Raw genomic sequence first — 25,774 nt, 5'->3', positions numbered from 1 at the left:
CACATGTAGACCGGTTGGGCAAACTCCCATGCACCCTCAAGGACCCTGCCGAGAGTATAGAGCTGGTCCACAGTTCCACGACCAGGACGAAAACCACACTGTTCCTCCTGAATCCGAGGTTCGTCTATCCGGCGTAGCCTCCTCTCCAGTACACCTGAATAGACCTTACCGGGAAGGCTGAGGAATGTGATCCCACGATAGTTGGAACACACCCTCCGGTTCCCCTTCTTAAAGAGAGGAACCACCACCCCGGTCTGCCAATCCAGAGTTCCCGCCCCCGATGTCCACGCGGTGCTGCAGAGTCTTGTCAACCAAGACATCCCCATAACATCCAGAGCCTTAAGGAACTCCGGGCGGATCTCATCCACCCCCGGGGCCTTGCACAAAATCAAATGAAAAAATAAGCACACAACAATTTTTACAATGTAACACGACAGACAAAACAGTTTTCGTCATCACTGTTCATTTATCGTAACGTCTGTCGAGACGCTGTAAGGAGGACATGAATTCCATCGATCACTTTATTGAGCAAAACTCTTTATGAACACATCACCAAAACATTAGTAAAAAAAGTTTATTTCTGGCAAAAACCGGTCATTTTCTGTTGTACAAACCAGACCAAAACCAACTTTGTCATCTGTCCTATCAACAGCACCCGCTCGCTCTTACTCACTTGAATACCACATAAGGCACTTCGCCAGTGATGCGTTTACAGCCACACAAAAAGTCCAACACCACACGTGATGTGTAATTTTAAGTCGTTACACTGTGATTTGCCAATCAGATGTGTGTTTATTCCACTCTCACTTATTAAGAATCTTAATTTATAAAAATATTAATCATGAAATGAGATTATATTAAACAAATACTAACTACACAGCAAACTCCCTCCTTGTCTCTCATGGACACACACCTGTTGTTGTTGACTTTGGACTGACTGGCGGCTGCAAGAACACCAAGGCGGCGGAACACACACACATGCAACCACGACAAATACACGCCACACACACATACCCCACCCCCCATGCAACGCCCTCGACGCAAATCCCTTAGGGGTGATGGAAGGCTGGGCAGCGCTTGAAGAGCTGCAGCCTGCCACCATAGCCCCCACTCCCTCCCCTCTGTTGCAAGTCTCGAGATGTATGTTGTAATATGTATATGTGCTTTGCTATGGAGGTTTTTTCCCCACTCAAGACTAGATTGTATTTTTTTTTTTACTCATCCTCCCCCAGCGTTGACCTTTTTTCTAATTTTTTACGGGGCGCCTTGTTGCGACCCATCGGCGTTCCTGTTCTGTAACCCTGTACACTGTTTGTTTGTCTCATCTTGAACGGGTTTGTGCTGAAAACAAAGTTTCGTTGCACTTGTGCAATGACAATAAAGACCATACCATATCACACTAATAAAAATATATATTTTACAAACAGAAAGTTACAGGAATGTACTAAAGATCCCATGCTTACATCTCATTGTGCAACATGTGAATGTTTTCATGGGAACTAAATACGAAGTCGGAAAGGGGTACAAATTATTTCCAAAGCAGGACCTCCACCCAGACATACAATACTAGAACACAGCTCATGAACAGCAATATTTGTTGTTATTGTCATTGTAAGGGGGCCAAAACACTATTATTATCAAATAATCTCATGGAAAAAAATGGCATTATTGGCTTTATTTGAACAAAAAATCTTAGAGTACATGAAACATATGTTTATTATTGTAATTTAGTCCTTAAATAAAATAGTGAACATACTAGACAACTTGTCTTTGAGTAGTAAGTAAACAAACAAAGACTCCTAATTAGTCTGCAGTAACATATTGTGTCATTTATATACCTATTATTTTGTCTACATTATGAGGGACAAACTGTAAATATGTATTAATCCACTTGTTCATTTACTGTTAATATCTGCTTACTTTCTGTTTTAACATGTTCTATCTACACTTCTGTTAAAATGTAATAATCACTTAGACCAGGGGTGTCCAAACTTTTTCCACTGAGGGCCGCGCACTGAAAAATCAAAGCAAGCGGGGGCCATTTTGAAATTTTTTATTTTAAAAACCAATACAATATATGTATAAAAAAGATACATTTAGGCCTCCACTCAGACTTGATCCCGGGGACCCCAAAAGGTTTTGGTCAAAAAAAATATTACAAATGTGTCATTATTTAGTATTATTATTATTATTATTATTATTATTATTATTATTCAAGGTTTAAATCTCTAGATCAACATGAGGTCTATCTGTCAATATAACGCTTTTAAAGATTTAAGTTGTATGCTCTTTTTGTCAAGGAAAACCGTGTTTTTTTATGAAAAAAACCCACAAAATATGCATTATTTTCCCCCAAAAACATTTTTAAGTGGAATATTTGAGATTATATAATAATTGGAGTCTTAAAAAGGTCAATAACTCATAACAACATTGATTTGAATTCATTATTTTTTTGAGCAATGACACTTTAAAAAAAAAAAAGTCCCACTAAAATGATTGGGGATCCAAAAGGGTACTGCTCAGTAAAGTTTAAAAAAATAAATCCAACATTTTTTTTAACTTTTACCACAATAGTCTCAAGATCAACTTCAGATCTATCCGTCAATTATAAGTTTTATTGTTGTTTATGTTTTTTGTTTGTTCCTTTTTAGGCCCTTTTTAAAAAAAACAAAAAATATGCAACATTTCCCCCCCCCAAAATATCTCAAAGTGGAATATTTAATGTGAAGTAAATGGAGCCTTGAATAAGTCAATAATTCATAATGAAATTGATTTTGATTCATTATTATTTTTTAAAGAAAGAAACAGCCTGCATGGCAGCTTTGTGTTATTAGAGTAAATAATGCAACATTTTCTTGTTACATTTCACCTGTTTGCTCTTTTATACCACTTTTTATGTTTTTTTCATCATATTTTTATAATGTGCCGTGTGGCCGTTAAAAAATGACCTGCGGGCCGCAAATGGCCCCCGGGCCGCACTTTGGACACCCCTGACTTAGATAGGTAGGTCTTTATTGTCATCGCACAAGTACAACAAAACTTTGTTTTCAGCACAAACCCGTTCAAGATGAGACAAACAAACAGTGGGCAGGGTTACAGGACAGGAACGCTGATGGGTCGCCACAAGGCGCCCCGTAAAAGATGGGAAAAAGATAAAACGCTGGGGAAGGATGAGTAAAAAAATACAATCTAGACTGGCTTCCTAAGGGAGCTTAGTCTGGAGTGGGGAAAAAAAACCTCCATAGCAAAGCACATATACATATTACAACAGGGGTGGGCAATTAATTTTTACCGAGGGCCGCATGAGCAACCCAGCACTGCTGGAGGGCCACATCAACAATATTTCAATTACATTTTGCGCAATATTATTTTTGATATATACCCTAAGATAAATAATAATAATAATACTTTCATTTAACCTAACTTATCTTTATACCAAAAGCACTGCTTTGGAAATCATTTGTACCCCTTTCAGAGATCACATTTAGTTGCCCTTAAACATCCTCATGTTGCACAATGAAATGTAAGCATAGGATGAAGTGTGCATTCTTGTAACTTTCTCTAGTAACAGCATTCCATGATTAATATCAATAAATTAACATTAATAATAAATGACAGTAAAATAAGCACACGTATGACTGAGGAGTCATAGTGTAACTTTGTGTGGTGTTTGAGTTGTCCGACTTTTTGCGTGGCCATAAACGCACCAGTGGTTTAGTGGTATGCGTGTTGGTGACAGATGACAAGTTGGTTTTGGCCTGGTTTGTACGGCAGAAAATGACTAGTTCTTCGAGATAGAAGTGTTTTACTCATGTTTTTGGTGTGGTTATGGCCGAATATAAACAGTTTTGCTCAATAAAGTGATCGATATCATTCCTGGCCTCGAAGCATCTCGATAGACGTTCCAATAATTGAACGTGTTCAATTGAACGGTGTTGATGAACACCGTTAGGGCCGCTTGTTGTCACTGTCACTCAGAGTTGCATTGCAAAATTACACAGAATAAATGTGTTTATTTTGTTTAGAATTCAGATGGGATTTGATTTGGTGCGCGGCATATATTTGCTGTGCGCAGAGGACGCTTGAGCAGTGCGCAATTGCGCAGGCGCGCACCTTAGAGGGAACGTTGCTTGGCAGTCCATGTCTTGTTGAAAACACGGCATTCCTCATCAACTTTTCTCTTTTTAGCGTCTCGGGTGTAAACCATGCATCACTTGTCGCTGTGCACCTTCACTCACAGGTTACACACGGACATACGCCCATAAATAACACTTTTCAAAATAAAAGCAGCACAGTTGTATTGCGCGCAGAACATAGATGTTTTTTCAACTTTATTTTGTCATTTGTGATTGCAGCTGTTCACATTCACTCACAGTCACGCACGTGCATACGTCCACACGGAAGTAATACAAATAACGCTTTTCAAAACAAAAGCAGCACCGTTGTATTGCACACTCGACATAGATACTTTTTAAAATGTATTTTGTAATTTATGATTGGCCTCACGCGGGCCGGACAGGGACGCACAAAGGGCCGGATGTGGCCCGCGGGCCGCAGAATGCCCAGGTCTGTATTACAACGTACATCTCGAGATATCTAGCAACAGAGGGAAGGGAGTGCGAGGTCATGATGGTAGGCCGCAGCTCTCAGGCGCTGACCATCCTTCCATCACCCCTATGGGATTTTATTCTTCTGTTCTTTGATACTTTACATTAGTTTTGGATGATACCACACATTTAGGTATCGATCCAATACCAAGTAGTTACAGGATCATACATTGGTCATATTCAAAGTCCTCATGTGTCCAAGGACGTATTTACTGACTTTATAAACATAATACACATTTTTAAAAAAAGGAAAAAAGAATTTGTGATGGTAAAAAAATATTGATGTTATCATAGTAGTATCGACTACTTGGTATCATTACAGTGGATGTCAGGTGTAGATCCACCCATGGCGTTTGTTTACATTTTGATGCCTCCTACGGTGTGCAGTGAAGCATGTTTAGCTATTCCTCGTCCTGCAGTGATAATGATACTGTAAGAAACGTACTTTATTTGTCGCCATGGAGACAAGAATTAGTGATTTAGAAGTAGCTAAAACACTGCAGACTGCAAATGGATGTTAGCCGTTAGCTAGCTAGCCATGTCTTAAAGCACCTCTTCCTGAGGGTGTTTCAGTGTTATAACTTCACCTTTATCTTTACTTTTTAAGCCAACATGCGTCCGTTCTCCCTTTTCTGTCTACACACTGTGTCTGCTTGTAAGTACTCTGTGTGTGTGCGCTGCCGAACATGCTCCTCTGCTCGTAAAACCAGCAATGTCACGACGTGACGACGACGGGGGCGAGGGGTGGATGGTGGACCGGTACTTTTTAGAGACGGTATAGTACCGAATATGATTCATTACTATGGCGGTACTATACTAGTACCGGTATACCGTACAACCCTCGCTCACACACACCAACAAGTAGAGGGAACATTGGTCAACAATCTCAACTAAACGGAGACAATCCAATTCACAAAATGAGGGACAATAACATTCCAAAAGTGTGCACTGCTCCTGCCAAAGTCATCCTCCGTGACTAAAAACCCCTTTCCACTGTGACCGCGCCGGGGATTTTGGCGAACAAAGTCGGGGAGAGTGTGAAGGAATGTGGGCAGGTAATGAGAATGGACGAGCTCGTCCTTCACCACACAAACATTGGTGGCTTTTCAGCCACCGTGCAAAATCACCATGATTCTACGCTTCCAGGCACACACGCACACGCACACACACACACACACACACACACACACACACACACACACACACACACACACACACACACACACACACACACACACACACACACACACACACACACACACACCCCTCACCTGCTCAAGCTTCCAGTGGAATTCAGCAGGTCGGAAAGTGTCGAGCTGGCTGAAGTCTCGTCTCAGCAGGAAAACCAGGCGGCAGTTGTGGATGTAGAGAGAATAATGGTGGCGGTTCATTTCTGCAAAGGCCAGCAGCAAATAAACACAAACAATGGAAACACAGTCAATTTGGTGTGCGTGTGTTCTTGTATTTCTACCCTTCTTGACACATCAAGAAGGAAAAGTAGCTTTCAAATGAGGAGGTGTGAACAAGTGATGACATAAATCATGGTCCCAATAACATTGCATCTAATAGAGAGCCAAATACTAGAGTCCGTGAACATTGCTCCAAAGTCAGGATTTTTGGTTGATTTAACGTACATACAAAAGTAAACATTGACAGGTGCAAAGGCAGCAATTTATGATAAAACAAGACGGCAGCTAAAGAAGGACTTCCCTATTCATCCCCGAAAAAACTGCCAGGTGAACAGCTGACTTTTGTCATAATTTTGCCAAGTAAAATTCCGATTATTATCATAACATTGCCAAAATTTTAAGCTTTTGTTGTAAAATTGCGACTGTTATTGAGTACAATTCCAACTTTTATCATACTATTGCCCAAATGTTCAGTTTTTCCTTGTAAAATTTTTACTTGCGTTTAGTAAAATTACGACTTTTAACATATTACTAGAGGTAGACATTTTTCAGAGGTTTCAAGAAGGTAACACATACAAGAATGTGTGTGTGTGTGTGTGTGTGTGTGTGTGTGTGTGTGTGTGTGTGTGTGTGTGTGTGTGTGTGTGTGTTCTTGGACTGGTGAACAAGTTAGGACATTAATTATTGTCCCAATACAGAAAACCATTGCATCTAAAAGAGAGCCAAATACTAGAGTCCGTGAACATTGCTCCAAAGTCAGGATTTTTGGTTGATTTAACGTGCATACAAAAGTAAACATTGACAGGTGCAAAGGCAGCAATGTATGATAAAACAAGACGGCAGCTAAAGAAGGACTTCCCTATTCATCCCCGAAAAAACCGCCAGGTGAACAGCTGACTTTTGTCATAATTTTGCCAAGTAAAATTCCGATTATTATCATAATATTGCCAAAATTTTAAGCTTTTCTCGTAAAACTGCGACTGTTTTTGAGTACAATTCCAACTTTTATCATAGTATTGCCCAAATGTTCAGTTTTTCCTTGTAAAATTTTTACTTGCATTTAGTAAAATTACGACTTTTAACATATTACTAGAGGTAAACATTTTTCAGAGGTTTCAAGAAGGTAACACATACAATAATGTGTGTGTGTGTGTGTGTGTGTGTGTGTGTGTGTGTGTGTGTGTGTGTGTGTGCGTGCGTGTATGTGTTCTTGGACTGGTGAACAAGTGATGACATAAATCATGGCCCCAATAGGGAAAAACCATTGCATCTAATAGAGAGCCAAATACTAGAGTCCGTGAACATTGCTCCAAAGTCAGGATTTTTTGTTGATTTAACGTGCATACAAAAGTAAACATTGACAGGTGCAAAGGCAGCAATGTATGATAAAACAAGACGGCAGCTGAAGAAGGACTTCCCTATTCATCCCCGAAAAAAACAGCTGACTCTTGTCATAATTTTGCCAAGTAAAATTCCGATTATTATCATAAAATTGCCAAAATGTTAAGCTTTTCTTGTAAAATTGCGACTGTTATTGAGTACAATTCCAACTTTTATCATAATATTGCACAAATGTTCAGTTGTTCCTAATAAAATCTTGACTTGCGTCGAGTAAAATTACGACTTTTAACATATTACTAGAGGTAGACATTTTTTGGAGGTCTCAAGAAGACACATACAAGAATGTGTGTGTGTGTGTGTGTGTGTGTGTTCTTGGACTGCTGAACAAGTTAGGACATAAATCATGGCCCCAATAGGGAAAAACCATTGCATCTAATAGAGAGCCAAATACTAGAGTCCGTGAACATTGCTCCAAAGTCAGGATTTGTTGTCAATTTAACGTGCATACAAAAGTAAACATTGACAGGTGCAAAGGCAGCAATGTATGATAAAACAAGATGGCAGCTAAAGAAGGACGTCCTTATTCATCCCCGAAAAAAACCCCGCCAGGTGAACAGCTGATTTTACGACTTCCGGTGCTGACGTAAGACAACCCGCGTCCCATATGTGACCATAGGATGAACAAATACACTACGCTACTAAGACTATAGTGGCCATTAACAGTTAGCTTCTACAGCTGGGTTGCCCAAAGTGCTGCACAGGGGCCATCTGTGGTCCCTGACTCCTTTGTCATCGGCCTTAAGCACATTACAAAAAACTAAAAATAGAGATCTCATTTGCACCCCTGGTGGTGACATCTATCAAAAAGAGGGTGGTCCCAAAAAGGAGGGATTTTTCAAATTGACTGTGTGTCAGTTTTAAAAGTGCTCCCCCTCTGGTCAACATATGAAATAACAAATGTGTGTAAGAAATTTAGGTGCTCCCCCTTTGGCCAAAATTAATAAAAAACATACAATAAATATGTATATAGAGACATACTGTAATAACGAAGTAAATAATGAAGATTAAAAACCAATTACATACAAAATAAATAAAAAAATTTAAATAAATAAAAGCAGTCTTTTTCTCACGTATCAACTTTTTTCGTATAAAATTGGGAACCATTTCTCATATTCTTTCTGTTTCTGTAACATTGCAATATTTTCTTGTAAAATTATCACTTTTTCATGTAAAATTATTACTTTATTTAAAAATTATTACTTTTTAATGCAAAATGGTGACATTTGTCATATAAAATTCTGACTTATCACAATATTGTCTTTTTTTTTCCTTGTAAAATAGTGACATCTTTGGAGTAAAATTATGACTTTTGTCATCATTTTGCCAAGTAAAATTCCGATTGTTTTTGTAATATTTCCCAAATTTTAAAGTTTTCTTATAAAATTGTGGCTTTTGTCAAGTAAAATTACGACTCTTTTCACAAAATTGCCAAAATGTTAAGCTTTTCTGGTAAAATTGCGACTGTTATTGAGTAAAATTCCAACTTTTAGCATAATACTGCACTAATGTCGACTTTTATTATAATACTGCCAAAATTCTAAGTTATTCTTGGGAAATTGTGACCTTTTTCTTGTGAAATTCCAAATCATTTTTCACAACAAGCTTTTTTACACTTGCATAGTATGTATATATTATTAATGTTGTAAATACACATCTTTATATATCTACAAATGGTGGTCCTAAAGGGGTCACAGTAGAGACAAGAGCATGGAAACTACAACTTCACATGTAGCTGTGAAAATAGAAGAAACTGAATTATTGGACTCATTTGGTACATAGAAACGAACTGACTGTAAAAATTGACATGACGTCAGAGAAGGCAGCAAAAAAATATTCAATGGTGGCTTTTAAACTAGTAAAAAGAACATTTATATCATGTGCTGTCATCTGTGTCAGTAGAAATGTTCACATTTCAGCTAACAGGAATTCTACTTCTAACTGCAGTAAATTGCAGTATTTTATACACACACACACACACACACACACACACACACACACACACACACACACACACACACACACACACACACACACACACACACACACACACACACACACACACACACACACACACACACACACACACACACACACACACACACACTCAGGTTACTCAATACTTGAGTAGTTTCTTCATGGAATACTTATTTACTCTTACTAAAGCAATTATTTTGAAGACTACTTTTTACTTTTACTCGAGTAAAGCAGGTTTTATCATATACTTTAAACATACTGACATATTTTAGCTTCGTATAACTGTACTTTGTGCTTGTTTGATTGTTGTAATGGTTCCAAAACATCTACTTTGTTTTTAATGAGTATTTAGGCCTACTACGCCACTGTATTGTACTGTTAGTCATTACGGGGGAACTTGGAGAGCCAAGTTTTTTATGAGGTAGTACTCAGTTTGAGAACCACTGATCTAGAACACACAGAAAAGGAATTGTGGATTTCTTTTGGGGTTTTGTTGTACCTCCAGGAGAGAGATTTTGTTCTAAAATGAAACCAAAGTCCCTGAAAGGAAAAAAGATGTGAAATCCTCACCGGTTTTGTCAGAGTTACAGAGCAGGGTTTCTTTCTCAGCCCTTAGTCCCGGACTGGGCCCATGTTTCATCCACGTGGCCACAGTGAACTGGTCCGTCAGGTTTTGGGGCACCACGAGATCGGGAATATTGGCTGCCTGACGCCCGGCGAATTTGTAGATCAGGTCGCTGTCACGCCCGCTGTCGGTCAGAAGAGACGCGGTCCAGTTTGTGGCCGGACTCGGGGCGGGGAGGAGATCTGTGCTCCCTGACGCCGCACCTGAGGGGAAACAAAAATGTAGAACGATTGGGAGGAAAGTGCAGCCAAGTGTGCCTAATGATAAGAGTGACTAGTAGATGGCAGTCACACATAAGAGATACATGTAGACTGCAATATGATGGCAGTCACACATAAGAGATACGTGTAGACAGCAATATGATGGCAGTCACACATAAGAGATACGTGTAAACTGCAATATGATGGCAGTCACACATAAGAGATACGTGTAGACTGCAATATGATGGCAGTCACACACAAGAGATACGTGTAGACTGCAATATGATGGCAGTCACACATAAGAGATACGTGTAGACTGCAATATGATGGCAGTCACACATAAGAGATACGTGCAGACTGCAATATGATGGCAGTCACACATAAGAGATACGTGTAGACTGCAATATGATGGCAGTCACACATAAAAGATACGTGTAGACTGCAATATGATGGCAGTCACACATAAGAGATACGTGTAGACTGCAATATGATGGCAGTCACACATAAGAGATACGTGTAGACTGCAATATGATGGCAGTCACACATAAGAGATACGTGTAGACTGCAGTATGATGGCAGTCACACATAAGAGATATGTGTAGACTGCAATATGATGGCAGTGACACATAAAAGATACATGTAGACTGCAATATGATGGCAGTCACACATAAGAGATACGTGTAGACTGCAGTATGATGGCAGTCACACATAAGAGATACGTGTAGACTGCAATATGACTCAAGGAAACAACTCCAAAATTGTATATGTTCCATTGAGAATATAGAACATTACACACGGCGCTCAAAAATCTATCAAAATGTTTTAGTACGACTTATAACCCGGTGCGCCTAATGTACAGAATCATTCTGGGTGTGCTTACTGACCTCGAAGCAATTTTATTTGGTATATGGTGAAATGATAAGTGTGACCAGTAGATGGCAGTCACACATAAGAGATAAGTGTAGACTGCAATATGATGGCAGTCACACATAAGAGATACATGTAGACTGCAATATGATGGCAGTCACACACAAGAGATACATGTAGACTGCAATATGATGGCAGTGACACATAAGAGATACGTGCAGACTGCAATATGATGGCAGTCACACATAAGAGATACGTGTAGACTGCAATATGATGGCAGTCACACATAAGAGATACGTGTAGACTGCAATATGATGGCAGTCACACATAAGAGATACGTGTAGACAGCAATATGATGGCAGTCACACATAAGAGATACGTGTAGACTGCAATATGATGGCAGTCACACATAAGAGATACGTGTAGACTGCTATATGATGGCAGTGACATATTACTCAAGTAAACAACACCAAAATGTTATATGTTCCATTGAGAACATAGAACATTACACAAAGCGCTCAAAAATCTATCAAAATGTTTTAGTACGACTTACAACCCGGTGCGACTAATGTACGGAATAATTCTGGTTGTGCTTACCGACCTCGATTTTTTTAAATTTTGTACATGGTGTAATGATAAGTGTGGCCAGTAGATGGCAGTCACACATAAGAGATATGTGTAGACTGCAGTATGATGGCAGTCACACATAAAAGATAAGTGTAGACTGCAATATGACTCAACCGGTACTTTTCAAACAGAGTATAGTACCAAATATGATTCATTAGTACCGCGATACTATACTAGTACCGGTTTACCGTACAACCCTAGTAGATGCAATAATGTTAGCTTTTTGTGGTCCAATTGTCCATGTGTAAATACAGTACATGTGTTCTTGCCAACTACTTGTGTAATAGGACTATGTGCTATATTAGCAGCACTTTAACTTCCTTCAGCACAATTATTATATGCAATTATTTAGCACTTTGAACGGCCGAGTCATACCAAAGACTATAAAAATGGGAGCCATTACCTCCCTGCTTGGCACTCAGCATCAAAGGTTGGAATTGGGGGTTAAAGGAGTCATATTATTATGATTTTTTTCTAGCAGTAAAAGACTTCCTTGTGGTCTACATAACATGTGATGGTGGCTCTTTGCTCAAAATGTTGCATCGATGATGTTTTACACATCATCTTCAAGCCACTTTCTGACAGTCTCTCTTAAGGATGCGCCGTTTTGTCTTATTTACGTGCCTCCACTTCGACAGCGTCTTCTCCCCGTCATCTTTGTTGTAGCGGTGTAGCGTGCAAGGACGGGAGTGGAAGAAGTGTCAAAAGATGGCGCTAACTGTTTTAATGACATTCAGACTTTACTTCAATCAATAACGGAGCAGCATCTCCTCATCCGGGAACAACAACACCCAGAAAAAAACGTCCGACCGGAACTCTCTAATAAGTAAAGTTCCTTGGGTGAATAATGTAAACTCACTACACCGGTATGTTTTAGTGCTTTCATGGCGAGTTTACTGACAGATATAAGTAATAACTTTACACTACTTTATATTAGAAATGGCAACAGCGGAGGATGAATGTCACATAACAAGAAGATAGTGAAAAAGAAGATTAGACTACGGTGTCGGCACGGACTACAAAGGCAAACACGCGCAAATTTTCAGGACTTATGCAGATCCCAAATACAGTTCAGCAGGTACCAGAAGGTAAGAACAGTTGCTTTTGCATAATATTGTGAAACAAAACGCCAGATAATATGTCTTACCTTATACACACACCATAATAATACTCCTATGTTGAAGCACAGTACAATCCATCAAGTGGTGTGGCTTCATAGCTTACCAAAGTCCTACTAAAACATTTTGATGGATTTTTGAGCGCCGTGTGTAATGTTCTATATTTTCAATGGAACATGTACAATTTTGGTGATGTTTACTTGAGTCATATTGCAGTCTACACGTATCTCTTGTGTGTGACTGCCATCATATTGCAGTCTACATGTATCTCTTATGTGTGACTGCCATCATATTGCAGTCTACACGTATCTCTTGTGTGTGACTGCCATCATATTGCAGTCTACGTGTATCTCTTATGTGTGACTGCCATCTACTGGTCACACTTATCATTACACCATGTACCAAATAAAATAGCTTCGAGGTCGGTAAGCACACCCAGAATTATTCCGTACATTAGGCGCACCGGGTCATAAGTCGTACTAAAACATTTTGATAAGATTTTTGAGCACCGTGTGTAATGTTCTATATTTTCAATGGAACATATAACATTTTGGTGTTGTTTACTTGAGTCATATTGCAGACTACATGTATCTCTTATATGTGACTGCCATCATATTGCAGTCTACACGTATCTCTTGTGTGTGACTGCCATCATATTGCAGTCTACACGTATCTCTTATGTGTGACTGCCATCATATTGCAGTCTACACGTATCTCTTATGTGTGACTGCCATCATATTGCAGTCTACACGTATCTCTTATGTGTGACTGCCGTCATATTGCAGTCTACACGTATCTCTTATGTCTGACTGCCATTATATTGCAGTCTACACGTATCTCTTATGTGTGACTGCCATCATATTGCAGTCTACACGTATCCCTTCTGTGTGACTGCCATCTACTGGTCACACTTATCATTACACCATGTACCAAATAAAATTGTGGTCGGTAAGCACACCCAGAATCCCTCCGTACATTAGGCGCACCGGGTAATAAGTCCTACTAAAACATTTTGATAGATTTTTGAGCGCCGTGTGTAATGTTCTATATTCTCAATGGAACATATAACATTTTGGTGTTGTTTACTTGAGTCATATTGCAGTCTGCACGTATCTCTTATGTGTGACTGCCATCATATTGCAGTCTGCACGTATCTCTTATGTGTGACTGCCATCTACTGGTCACACTTATCATTACACCATGTACCAAATAAAATAGCTTCGAGGTCGGTAAGCACACCCAGAATGATTCCGTACATTAGGCGCACCGGGTCATAAGTCGTACTAAAACATTTTGATAAGATTTTTGAGCACCGTGTGTAATGTTCTATATTTTCAATGGAACATATAACATTTTGGTGTTGTTTACTTGAGTCATATTGCAGACTACATGTATCTCTTATGTGTGACTGCCATCATATTGCAGTCTACACGTATCTCTTGTGTGTGACTGCCATCATATTGCAGTCTACACGTATCTCTTGTGTGTGACTGCCATCATATTGCAGTCTACACGTATCTCTTATGTGTGACTGCCATCATATTGCAGTCTACACGTATCTCTTATGTGTGACTGCCATCATATTGCAGTCTACACGTATCTCTTATGTGTGACTGCCATCATATTGCAGTCTACACGTATCTCTTGTGTGTGACTGCCATCATATTGCAGTCTACATGTATCTCTTATGTGTGACTGCCATCTACTGGTCACACTTATCATTACACCATGTACCAAATAAAATAGCTTCGAGGTCGGTAAGCACACCCAGAATTATTCCGTACATTAGGCGCACCGGGTTATAAGTCGTACTAAAACATTTTGATAAGATTTTTGAGCACCGTGTGTAATGTTCTATATTTTCAATGGAACATATAACATTTTGGTGTTGTTTACTTGAGTCATATTGCAGACTACATGTATCTCTTATGTGTGACTGCCATCATATTGCAGTCTACACGTATCTCTTGTGTGTGACTGCCATCATATTGCAGTCTACACGTATCTCTTATGTGTGACTGCCATCATATTGCAGTCTACACGTATCTCTTATGTGTGACTGCCATCATATTGCAGTCTACACGTATCTCTTATGTGTGACTGCCATCATATTGCAGTCTACACGTATCTCTTATGTCTGACTGCCATCATATTGCAGTCTACACGTATCTCTTGTGTGTGACTGCCATCATATTGCAGTCTACACGTATCCCTTCTGTGTGACTGCCATCTACTGGTCACACTTATCATTACACCATGTACCAAATAAAATTGTGGTCGGTAAGCACACCCAGAATCCCTCCGTACATTAGGCGCACCGGGTTATAAGTCCTACTAAAACACATTTTGATAGATTTTTGAGCGCCGTGTGTAATGTTCTATATTCTCAATGGAACATATACCATTTTGGTGTTGTTTACTTGAGTCATATTGCAGACTGCACGTATCTCTTATGTGTGACTGCCATCATATTGCAGTCTGCACGTATCTCTTATGTGTGACTGCCATCTACTGGTCACACTTATCATTACACCATGTACCAAATAAAATAGCTTCGAGGTCGGTAAGCACACCCAGAATGATTCCGTACATTAGGCGCACCGGGTCATAAGTCGTACTAAAACATTTTGATAAGATTTTTGAGCACCGTGTGTAATGTTCTATATTTTCAATGGAACATATAACATTTTGGTGTTGTTTACTTGAGTCATATTGCAGACTACATGTATCTCTTATGTGTGACTGCCATCATATTGCAGTCTACACGTATCTCTTGTGTGTGACTGCCATCATATTGCAGTCTACACGTATCTCTTGTGTGTGACTGCCATCATATTGCAGTCTACACGTATCTCTTATGTGTGACTGCCATCATATTGCAGTCTACACGTATCTCTTATGTGTGACTGCCATCATATTGCAGTCTACACGTATCTCTTATGTGTGACTGCCATCATATTGCAGTCTACACGTATCTCTTGTGTGTGACTGCCATCATATTGCAGTCTACATGTATCTCTTATGTGTGACTGCCATCTACTGGTCACACTTATCATTACACCATGTACCAAATAAAATAGCTTCGAGGTCGGTAAGCACACCCAGAATTATTCCGTACATTAGGCGCACCGGGTTATAAGTCGTACTAAAACATTTTGATAAGATTTTTGAGCACCGTGTGTAATGTTCTATATTTTCAATGGAACATATAACATTTTGGTGTTGTTTACTTGAGTCATATTGCAGACTACATGTATCTCTTATGTGTGACTGCCATCATATTGCAGTCTACACGTATCTCTTGTGTGTGACTGCCATCATATTGCAGTCTACACGTATCTCTTATGTGTGACTGCCATCATATTGCAGTCTACACGTATCTCTTATGTGTGACTGCCATCATATTGCAGTCTACACGTATCTCTTATGTGTGACTGCCATCATATTGCAGTCTACACGTATCTCTTATGTCTGACTGCCATCATATTGCAGTCTACACGTATCTCTTGTGTGTGACTGCCATCATATTGCAGTCTACACGTATCCCTTCTGTGTGACTGCCATCTACTGGTCACACTTATCATTACACCATGTACCAAATAAAATTGTGGTCGGTAAGCACACCTAGAATCCCTCCGTACATTAGGCGCACCGGGTTATAAGTCCTACTAAAACACATTTTGATAGATTTTTGAGCGCCGTGTGTAATGTTCTATATTCTCAATGGAACATATACCATTTTGGTGTTGTTTACTTGAGTCATATTGCAGTCTGCACGTATCTCTTATGTGTGACTGCCATCATATTGCAGTCTGCACGTATCTCTTATGTGTGACTGCCATCTACTGGTCACACTTATCCTTACACCATGTACCAAATAAAATAGCTTCGAGGTCGGTAAGCACACCCAGAATTATTCCGTACATTAGGCGCACCGGGTTATATAAGTCGTACTAAAACATTTTGATAGATTTTTGAGCGCCGCGTGTAATGTTCTATAGTCCCAATGGAACATATAACATTTTGGTGTTGTTTACTTGAGTCCTATTGCAGACTACATGTATCTCTTATGTGTGACTGCCATCATATTGCAGTCTACACGTATTTCTTGTGTGTGACTGCCATCATATTGCAGTCTACACGTATCTCTTATGTGTGACTGCCATCATATTGCAGTCTACACGCATCGCTTATGTGTGACTGCCATCATATTGCAGTCTACACGTATCTCTTGTGTGACTGCCATCATATTGCAGTCTACACGTATCTCTTATGTGTGACTGCCATCATATTGCAGTCTACACGTATCTCTTGTGTATGACTGCCATCATATTGCAGTCTACACGTATCCCTTCTGTGTGACTGTCATCTACTGGTCACACTTATCATTACACCATGTACCAAATAAAATTGTGGTCGGTAAGCACACCCAGAATCCCTCCGTACATTAGGCGCACCGGGTTATAAGTCCTACTAAAACATTTTGATAGATTTTTGAGCGCCGTGTGTAATGTTCTATATTCTAAATGGAACATATACCATTTTGGTGTTGTTTACTTGAGTCATATTGCAGTCTGCACGTATCTCTTATGTGTGACTGCCATCATATTGCAGTCTGCACGTATCTCTTATGTGTGACCGCCATCTACTGGTCACACTTATCATTACACCATGTACCAAATAAAATAGCTTCGAGGTCGGTAAGCACACCCAGAATTATTCCGTACATTAGGCGCACCGGGTTATATAAGTCATACTAAAACATTTTGATAGATTTTTGAGCGCCGCGTGTAATGTTCTATAGTCCCAATGGAACATATAACATTTTGGTGTTGTTTACTTGAGTCCTATTGCAGACTACATGTATCTCTTATGTGTGACTGCCATCATATTGCAGTCTACACGTATCTCTTGTGTGTGACTGCCATCATATTGCAGTCTACACGTATCTCTTATGTGTGACTGCCATCATATTGCAGTCTACACGCATCGCTTATGTGTGACTGCCATTATATTGCAGTCTACACGTATCTCTTGTGTGACTGCCATCATATTGCAGTCTACACGTATCTCTTATGTGTGACTGCCATCATATTGCAGTCTACACGTATCTCTTGTGTATGACTGCCATCATATTGCAGTCTACACGTATCCCTTCTGTGTGACTGCCATCTACTGGTCACACTTATCATTACACCATGTACCAAATAAAATTGTGGTCGGTAAGCACACCCAGAATCCCTCCGTACATTAGGCGCGCCGGGTTATAAGTCCTACTAAAACACATTTTGATAGATTTTTGAGCGCCGTGTGTAATGTTCTATATTCTCAATGGAACATATACCATTTTGGTGTTGTCTACTTGAGTCATATTGCAGTCTGCACGTATCTCTTATGTGTGACTGCCATCATATTGCAGTCTGCACATATCTCTTATGTGTGACTGCCATCTACTGGTCACACTTATCATTACACCATGTACCAAATAAAATAGCTTCGAGGTCGGTAAGCACACCCAGAATTATTCCGTACATTAGGCGCACCGGGTTATATAAGTCGTACTAAAACATTTTGATAGATTTTTGAGCGCCGCGTGTAATGTTCTATAGTCCCAATGGAACATATAACATTTTGGTGTTGTTTACTTGAGTCCGATTGCAGTTTACACGTATCTCTTATGTTTGACTGCCATCTACTGGTCACACTCATCATTACACCATGTAAAAAAAAATAAATTGCGGTCGGTAAGCACAACCAGAATTATTCCCTACATTAGGCACACCAGGTTATAAGGTGCACTGTTGAGTTTTGAGAAAATGAAAGGGTTTTAAGTGCGCCTTATAGTCCGAAAAATATGGTATATGCCGCAATTTAGCACTTTGAACTACTATGCTCACTTTGTTTCCTGATCTGGCCTGATCTTAGGTCATCAACCTGCCGCGGACTGCAGATGGAACCTAGCTTTTGCCTAGGATTTGGCGCATTTACATTTCATATGTTTATTCATGTGCATTGTCCCAGGTAACAAAGACGTAACAAATATAGCTAACGGCGACTATCTGGGGTTTTATAATACAAATATGAACAAGCTTATCGGTGTGTCCGCTGGGACTGGCCAAAGTTAAGTCGGAGAAAATGCGTCACGGCCCCCGGACCGGTGGTTGGCGACCACTGCCGTCAACTTGACAACAATTGTCCATTTCACTCAAAGCCCAAACCCCTTTGAAGAGTGTACAATATCAGCAAACCAGTCCACAAATGACACAAAAGAATGCTACAGTTGGGAATGGCCTTTGAGATTTAATTAAAAATGTTCTATGGAATTCCAAACACTCTCCAGGATTTCAATGGAATACTGGAAATTGTAGTCAAATGGCATCAAATGCAATTTGGTCTTTTTAATTAAAATGTCATTGTTTCCCCCTCCACTGCTAAGTAGGAGCGCAGTACTCCAAAGAGGCATTCTAAATCAAAGCGGACCCATTTTGATTTTTTTTTGGACTCTCTATTGTTTCTACTCACCACACAGTTTCTGCAAGGACTTTTCAGAGTAGGTCTCCCGGTCGCAGCCCTTCCCGATGTGACTGGTCTGCAGCTCCAGCATGACTTTGATGCCGGACAGAGGTCCGCCGCACGTCTCCAAGTGCATCTTGGGAAACAGGGGCTTGCTGCCGGTCCCGGGCTCGTAGTCCACCCGCTTGGCCCAGCCTTAAAAGACCAAACAAAAATAAAAAAATCACTTCAGTCACTTCGACCGAGCACAGTTTTTGTTTTTTTTGCAGTCTGGCTACGTTGTGGCGTTACAGCGAGGTGGACGTACTTTATTTGGACGCTAAGTCAGTTGCACGTGTGACTTTGGGGGAGAATGTAGGCAAAATGTACGCCAAAACATATCCAATATATATGAGCTAGATCAGTTGTTCTTAAACTGTACTTAAATGTATAATAGACTGTATTTATATTATACACAAGTGAATAATGCTGTATAATAGACTGTATATATATCATTCACATGTGAATAATGCTGTATAATAGACTGTATTTATATTATTCACATGTGAATAATGCTGTATAATAGACTGTATTTATATTACTCACATGTGAATAATGCTGTAAAATAGACTGTATTTATAGTATTCACATGTGAATATTGCTGTATAATACTGTATATATATTATTCACATGTGAATAATGCTGTATAATAGACTGTATTTATATTATTCACATGTGAATAATGCTGTAAACTAGACTGTATTTATAGTATTCACATGTGAATAATGCTGTATAATACTGTATATATATTATTCACATGTGAATAATGCTGTATAATAGACTGTATTTATATTATTCACATGTGAATAATGCTGTATAATAGACTGTATTTATATTATTCACATGTGAATAATGCTGTATAATAGACTGTATTTATATTATTCACATGTGAATAATGCTGTAAAATAGACTGTATTTATAGTATTCACATGTGAATAATGCTGTATAATACTGTATATATATTATTCACATGTGAATAATGCTGTATAATAGACTGTATTTATATTATTCACATGTGAATAATGCTGTATAATAGATGTATTTATATTATTCACATGTGAATAATGCTGTATAATAGACTGTATTTATATTATTCACATGTGAATAATGCTGTAAAATAGACTGTATTTATAGTATTCACATGTGAATAATGCTGTATAATACTGTATATATATTATTCACATGTGAATAATGCTGTATAATAGACTGTATTTATATTATTCACATGTGAATAATGCTGTATAATAGACTGTATTTATATTATTCACATGTGAATACTGCTGTATAATAGACTGTATTTATATTATTCACATGTGAATAATGCTGTATAATACTGTATTTATATTATTCACATGTGAATAATGCTGTATAATAGACTGTATTTATATTATTCACATGTGAATAATGCTGTATAATAGATGTATTTATATTATTCACATGTGAATAATGCTGTATAATAGAATGTATTTATATTATTCACATGTGAATAATGCTGTATAATAGACTGTATTTATATTATTCACATTTGAATAATGCTGTATAATAGACTGTATTTATATTATTCACATGTGAATAATGCTGTATAATAGTGTCATGTCTGTGTGATCATGTTTTGTTTTAGTCATGTTCGGTTTTGTTTTTGGACTCCTTGTGCACTTTTGTTTGTGTTGTCACCATAGTAACTCATTAGTTTTCACCTGTCATGCCACGCACCTGTTTCACGTTTAGAGTCACGCACCTGTTTTCACTGATCATGTCACTATTTAAGCCTGTCTGTTTCTGTTGTTCGTCCTGGTGACATCCTCTATCATTTCATACCATGCTTCATCTATCCATCTATGCTACTGCTACCCACGAGATTAATGTTTATTATAGTTTATTCTTCATGGCATGCCAAGTAAGTTTTTGTTATTGTTCATAGTTTTTTGCCTTTGTGCATGTCTTTTGTTTTCATAGTCAAGTTTTGTACTTCCGCCATTGTGCGCGCCTTTTGTTTATTCTTTTTTTGAGTGTTAATATTAAATCATGTATCTCAATTCACGTCTTGCCCGCGCCAACTTTCCGTTGCCTTCTGGAAAAACAAATCCCAAGGACCATGTCCTGACAGAAGGTCACCAGCATAACAGTTTTTCAGCACGAAAGTTGGACAGTTTGGACGAGGCAGCGTGGTCCTCCGCGCCATGGAGGAGGAAACGCTGCGCTACTCAATTTGGTCCCAGGACGACGCTGCGTCACCGCAGTCCCGGAAGCGCCGCTCCCGACGAAGGACGTCATTGAGGGCTTCTGCAAGCAGAGAGGAGGCGTCGTCCCCGCAAGCTCCTCCCCCTCCAGGCGGAAATACGCTGCAGGCTGCTCAGCTCCCCCAGGACAACGTCACGCCACCGTCAGCGGATGACACCAAACACCATGAATTTTTTTTCCTGAATTATTTTTCTTTTGCTCACCCGCCTCCAACAAAAAACTCAAAGAACATGATTCAACATTATCAGAACATGCTTTTGGACATTAGAGCAAGTTAATCCAAGCCACCCAAATTCCATGCCCCGCCCCCCAGGCCTCAAGCCACGCCCAAGTCACTTTTTTTTTTTTCACCCAATAAAACCCAGGTAGAAGAAAAAACACTTTGTGGACAATTTAAAGGGGAGGTTTCTTCCCCCTTCCGGACCTCCCTCCACCCACCCCAAGAAACGGTTCCAGACAGCGGGGAGCGTGTCTGGTATCCGCTCCTTGAGGGGGGGGGCTAGGGCTGGGAACTGTTCAGGTGGGGTCGCTCAGCATCATACCAAGCCACAGCCTTTAGCACGGCCGCCAACACCAGTTCTCCGGCCTGCCAAGCTACCACCTCCAGCAAGGCCGCCACCACCAGTCTTTCGGCCTGCTAAGCCGCAACCTCCGGTCCGGCCACCACCACCAGTCTTCCGGCATGCCAAGCCGCAACCCCCAGCTAGGCCACCTCCACCTGCACCATGGCCAGCTCCACGACCAAGTCCAAGGCATGCACCAGCTCCAAGGCTAGCACCACGCCAAGCTCCAGTGCTGCCAGTAGCAGCTCCACGCCAAACTCTGGTACCTGCTCCACAACGCCAAGTGCCGCCAGTCGCAGCTCCACGACGCCAAGTGCCGCCAGTCGCAGCTCCAGGACGCCAAGTGCCGCCAGTCGCAGCTCCACGACGCCAAGTGCCGCCAGTCGCAGCTCCACGACGCCAAGATCAAGACACCCAAGCCAAGACCAAGACCAAAACCAAAACCCCCAAAGCCAAGACCAAGACCCCCCAAGCAAAGACCAAGACCCCCCAAGCCAAGACCAAGACCCCCCATGCCAAGACCAAGCACCGCCATGCCAAGACCAAGCACCGTTATGCCAAGACCCCCAAGCCAAGACCAAGCACCGCCATGCCAAGACCAAGCACCGCCATGCCAAAACCAAGCACCGCCATGCCAAAACCAAGCACCGCCATGTCAAGACCCTCCAAGCGGCCAAGACCCTCCAAGCGGCCAAGACCAAGACACGCCATGCCAGGACGCGCCACGCCAAGCTTCGCCGCCCGACGCGCCACGCCAAGCTTCGCCGCCTGCTTCGTCTGCTGCACCCGCACCTGCGTCATCTGCTGCTTCCACGTCTGCCAAAACGACGCGCCTGCCTTCTCGTCGGCCACGGATATGGCCGCTATCTGGTCGTCCGCCACGCCAAGTGCGCCCACCTCATCGTCGGCCACGAATGTGGCCCTTCCCGGGTCGCCCACTTTGCCCGCGGCAGCGGCGTTCCACTCGCCGCCGCCACATGACTATGCCTCGGTGGATTCGGGGCCACTTGGCCTGGCGACCCACCGCCATGTCCCCCTCCCGCCCTCCCATGACTCTTGTTAATTTTTTGTGTTTTGGACACATGGGATCTGTCCGTAAGGAGGGGGGGCTCTGTCATGTCTGTGTGATCATGTTTGGTTTTAGTCATGTTCGGTTTTGTTTTTGGACTCCTTGTGCACTTTTGTTTGTGTTGTCACCATAGTAACCCATTAGTTTTCACCTGTCATGTCACGCACCTGTTTCACGTTTAGAGTCACGCACCTGTTTTCACTGATCATGTCACTATTTAAGCCTGTCTGTTTCTGTTGTTCGTCCTGGTGACATCCTCTATCATTTCATACCATGCTTCATCTATCCATCCATGCTACTGCTACCCACGAGATTAATGTTTATTATAATTTATTCTTCATGCCATGCCAAGTAAGTTTTTGTTATTGTTCATAGTTTTTTGCCTTTGTGCATGTCTTTTGTTTTCATATTAAAGTTTTGTACTTCCGCCATTGTGCGCGCCTTTTGTTTATTCTTTTTTTGAGTGTTAATATTAAATCATGTATCTCAATTCACGTCTTGCCCGCGCCAACTTTCCGTTGCCTTCTGGAAAAACAAATCCCAAGGACCAAGTCCTGACAAATAGAATGTATTTATATTATTCACATGTGAATAATGCTGTGTAATAGACTGTATTTATATCATTCACATGTGAATAATGCTGTATAATAGACTGTATTTATATTATTCACATGTGAATAATGCTGTATAATAGACTATTTATGTTATTCACATGTGAATAATGCTGTATAATAGACTGTATTTAAATTATTCAAATGTGACTAATGTTGTATAATAGACTGTATTTATATTATTCACATGTGAATAATGCTGTATAATAGACTGTATTTATATCATTCACATGTGAATAATGCTGTATAATAGACTGTATTTATATTATTCACATGTGAATAATGCTGTATAATAGACTGTATTCATATTATTCACATGTAAATAATGATGTATTATAGACTGTATTTATATTATTGACATGTAAAAATACCCAAGTGTTTATTGTTTATTGTGAGCAAACTGTGGTGCTGAATTTCCCCCAGGGATCAATAAAGTACTTTCTATTCTATTCTAAACTGTGGGTCGTGCACCACTAATGGCACACCAAAAAAAATCACTTGATTAAAGTACAGTGTTTTATTTTCCTATATTAAAAAGTGGCTTTGGAGCAAGCAAAGTTGCTCACACGGTCACTGAGGTGGGCACTATGTTTGGCATGTCAACTTAATGTGTATTATATTTATGCATGAGAACATTTTATTGTAAGCTGTGATTGTGTGTGTGTTAAAATCATGGTTGTTTTTACAAATGATGACAGAAGTGAACAAGAGAATGTATTGTCTATGAGTTATGATGTAAAGGAGGAGTGGTTGTAATGTATAAGTATGTGTCATAGCTTACCAAAGTCCTACTAAAACATAATGTTCTGTAATGTTCTATATTTTAAATGGAACATATACAATTTTGGTGTTATTTACTTGAGTCATATTGCAGTCCACACATATCTCTTGTGTGTGACTGCCATCATATTGCAGTCTACACGTATCTCTTATGTGTGACTGCCATCTACTGGTCACACTTATCATTTCACCCTGTACCAAATAAAAAAGCTTCGAGGTCGGTAAGCATACCCAGAATTATTCCGTACATTAGGCGCACCGGGTTATAAGTCGTACTAAAACATTTTGATAGATTTTTGAGCGCCGTGTGTAATGTTCTATATTTTCAATGGAACATATAACATTTTGGTGTTGTTTACTTGAGTCGTATTGCAGTCTACATGTATCTCTTAAGTGTGACTGCTATCATATTGCATTCTAGATGTTTCTCTTAGGTGGACGCGCCCACATTTTCAGGACCTATACATATCCCAAATACAGATCAGCAGGTACCAAAAGGTAAGAAAAGTTATTTTTGCATAATTTGGCAAAACAAAACACCAGATAATATGTCTGCTAATAGGTGCCATTTTGCGGTTCTTATACACACCATAATAATACTCGTATGTTGAAGCACAGTACGTCTGACTATGGTAGCCCTAATGCTCCCACAATCCATCAAGCGGTGCGGCTTCATAGCTTACCAAAGTCGTACTAAACCATTTTGACGGATTTTTGAGCGCCGTGTGTAATGTTCTATATTTTCAATGGAACATTTAAAGTTGTTGGTGTTGTTGGTGAGTTTACATCATTTGAATACCTGTGTGCTGTGTTGAAATGCTCTCCCAAAATTCTCTTGTGTCATGTCTGTGTTCATGTTTTTGTTTGGCCATGTGCTGTTTTGTTTTTTGGACACTTCCTTAGTTCCTGGTTTCACTTCCTGGTTTTGTTTTGTTTTGTTTCCATGGTTACTCATTAGTTTCACCTGTTCCACGTTTGGACTCACACACACCTGTCTCACGTTTTCACATTGTCATGTCACGCACCTGTTCACAGTTAGTCACGCACCTGTTTTCACTTATCATGTCACTATATAGGCTTTTCTGTTTCTGTTGTTCGTCCTGGCGACATCACCCATTCATGCCATGTCC

General features: G+C 40.1%; 1 protein-coding gene across 3 annotated transcripts in view; it reads right to left on the bottom strand.

Annotated features, from left to right (window-relative positions):
• The window catches only part of clstn2a (calsyntenin 2a), a 636,349-nt gene that overhangs the window by 147,372 nt on the left and 463,203 nt on the right, over nt 1–25,774 (bottom strand). For all 3 annotated transcript variants that reach the window (XM_062022193.1, XM_062022195.1, XM_062022194.1), the window contains 3 exons: nt 19,351–19,536; nt 9,962–10,219; nt 5,879–6,000 (listed from right to left, as the gene is read on the bottom strand). In XM_062022193.1, coding sequence (XP_061878177.1) covers nt 5,879–6,000; nt 9,962–10,219; nt 19,351–19,536 — 566 coding nt within the window. The remainder of the gene's footprint in view (nt 1–5,878; nt 6,001–9,961; nt 10,220–19,350; nt 19,537–25,774) is intronic.

This window comes from Entelurus aequoreus, linkage group LG16, assembly GCF_033978785.1.
Source record: "Entelurus aequoreus isolate RoL-2023_Sb linkage group LG16, RoL_Eaeq_v1.1, whole genome shotgun sequence".
NCBI lineage: Eukaryota > Metazoa > Chordata > Actinopteri > Syngnathiformes > Syngnathidae > Entelurus > Entelurus aequoreus.
The sequence above is the reverse complement of the archived record's forward strand: the minus strand, read 5'-3'. Positions and strand labels throughout refer to the sequence as shown.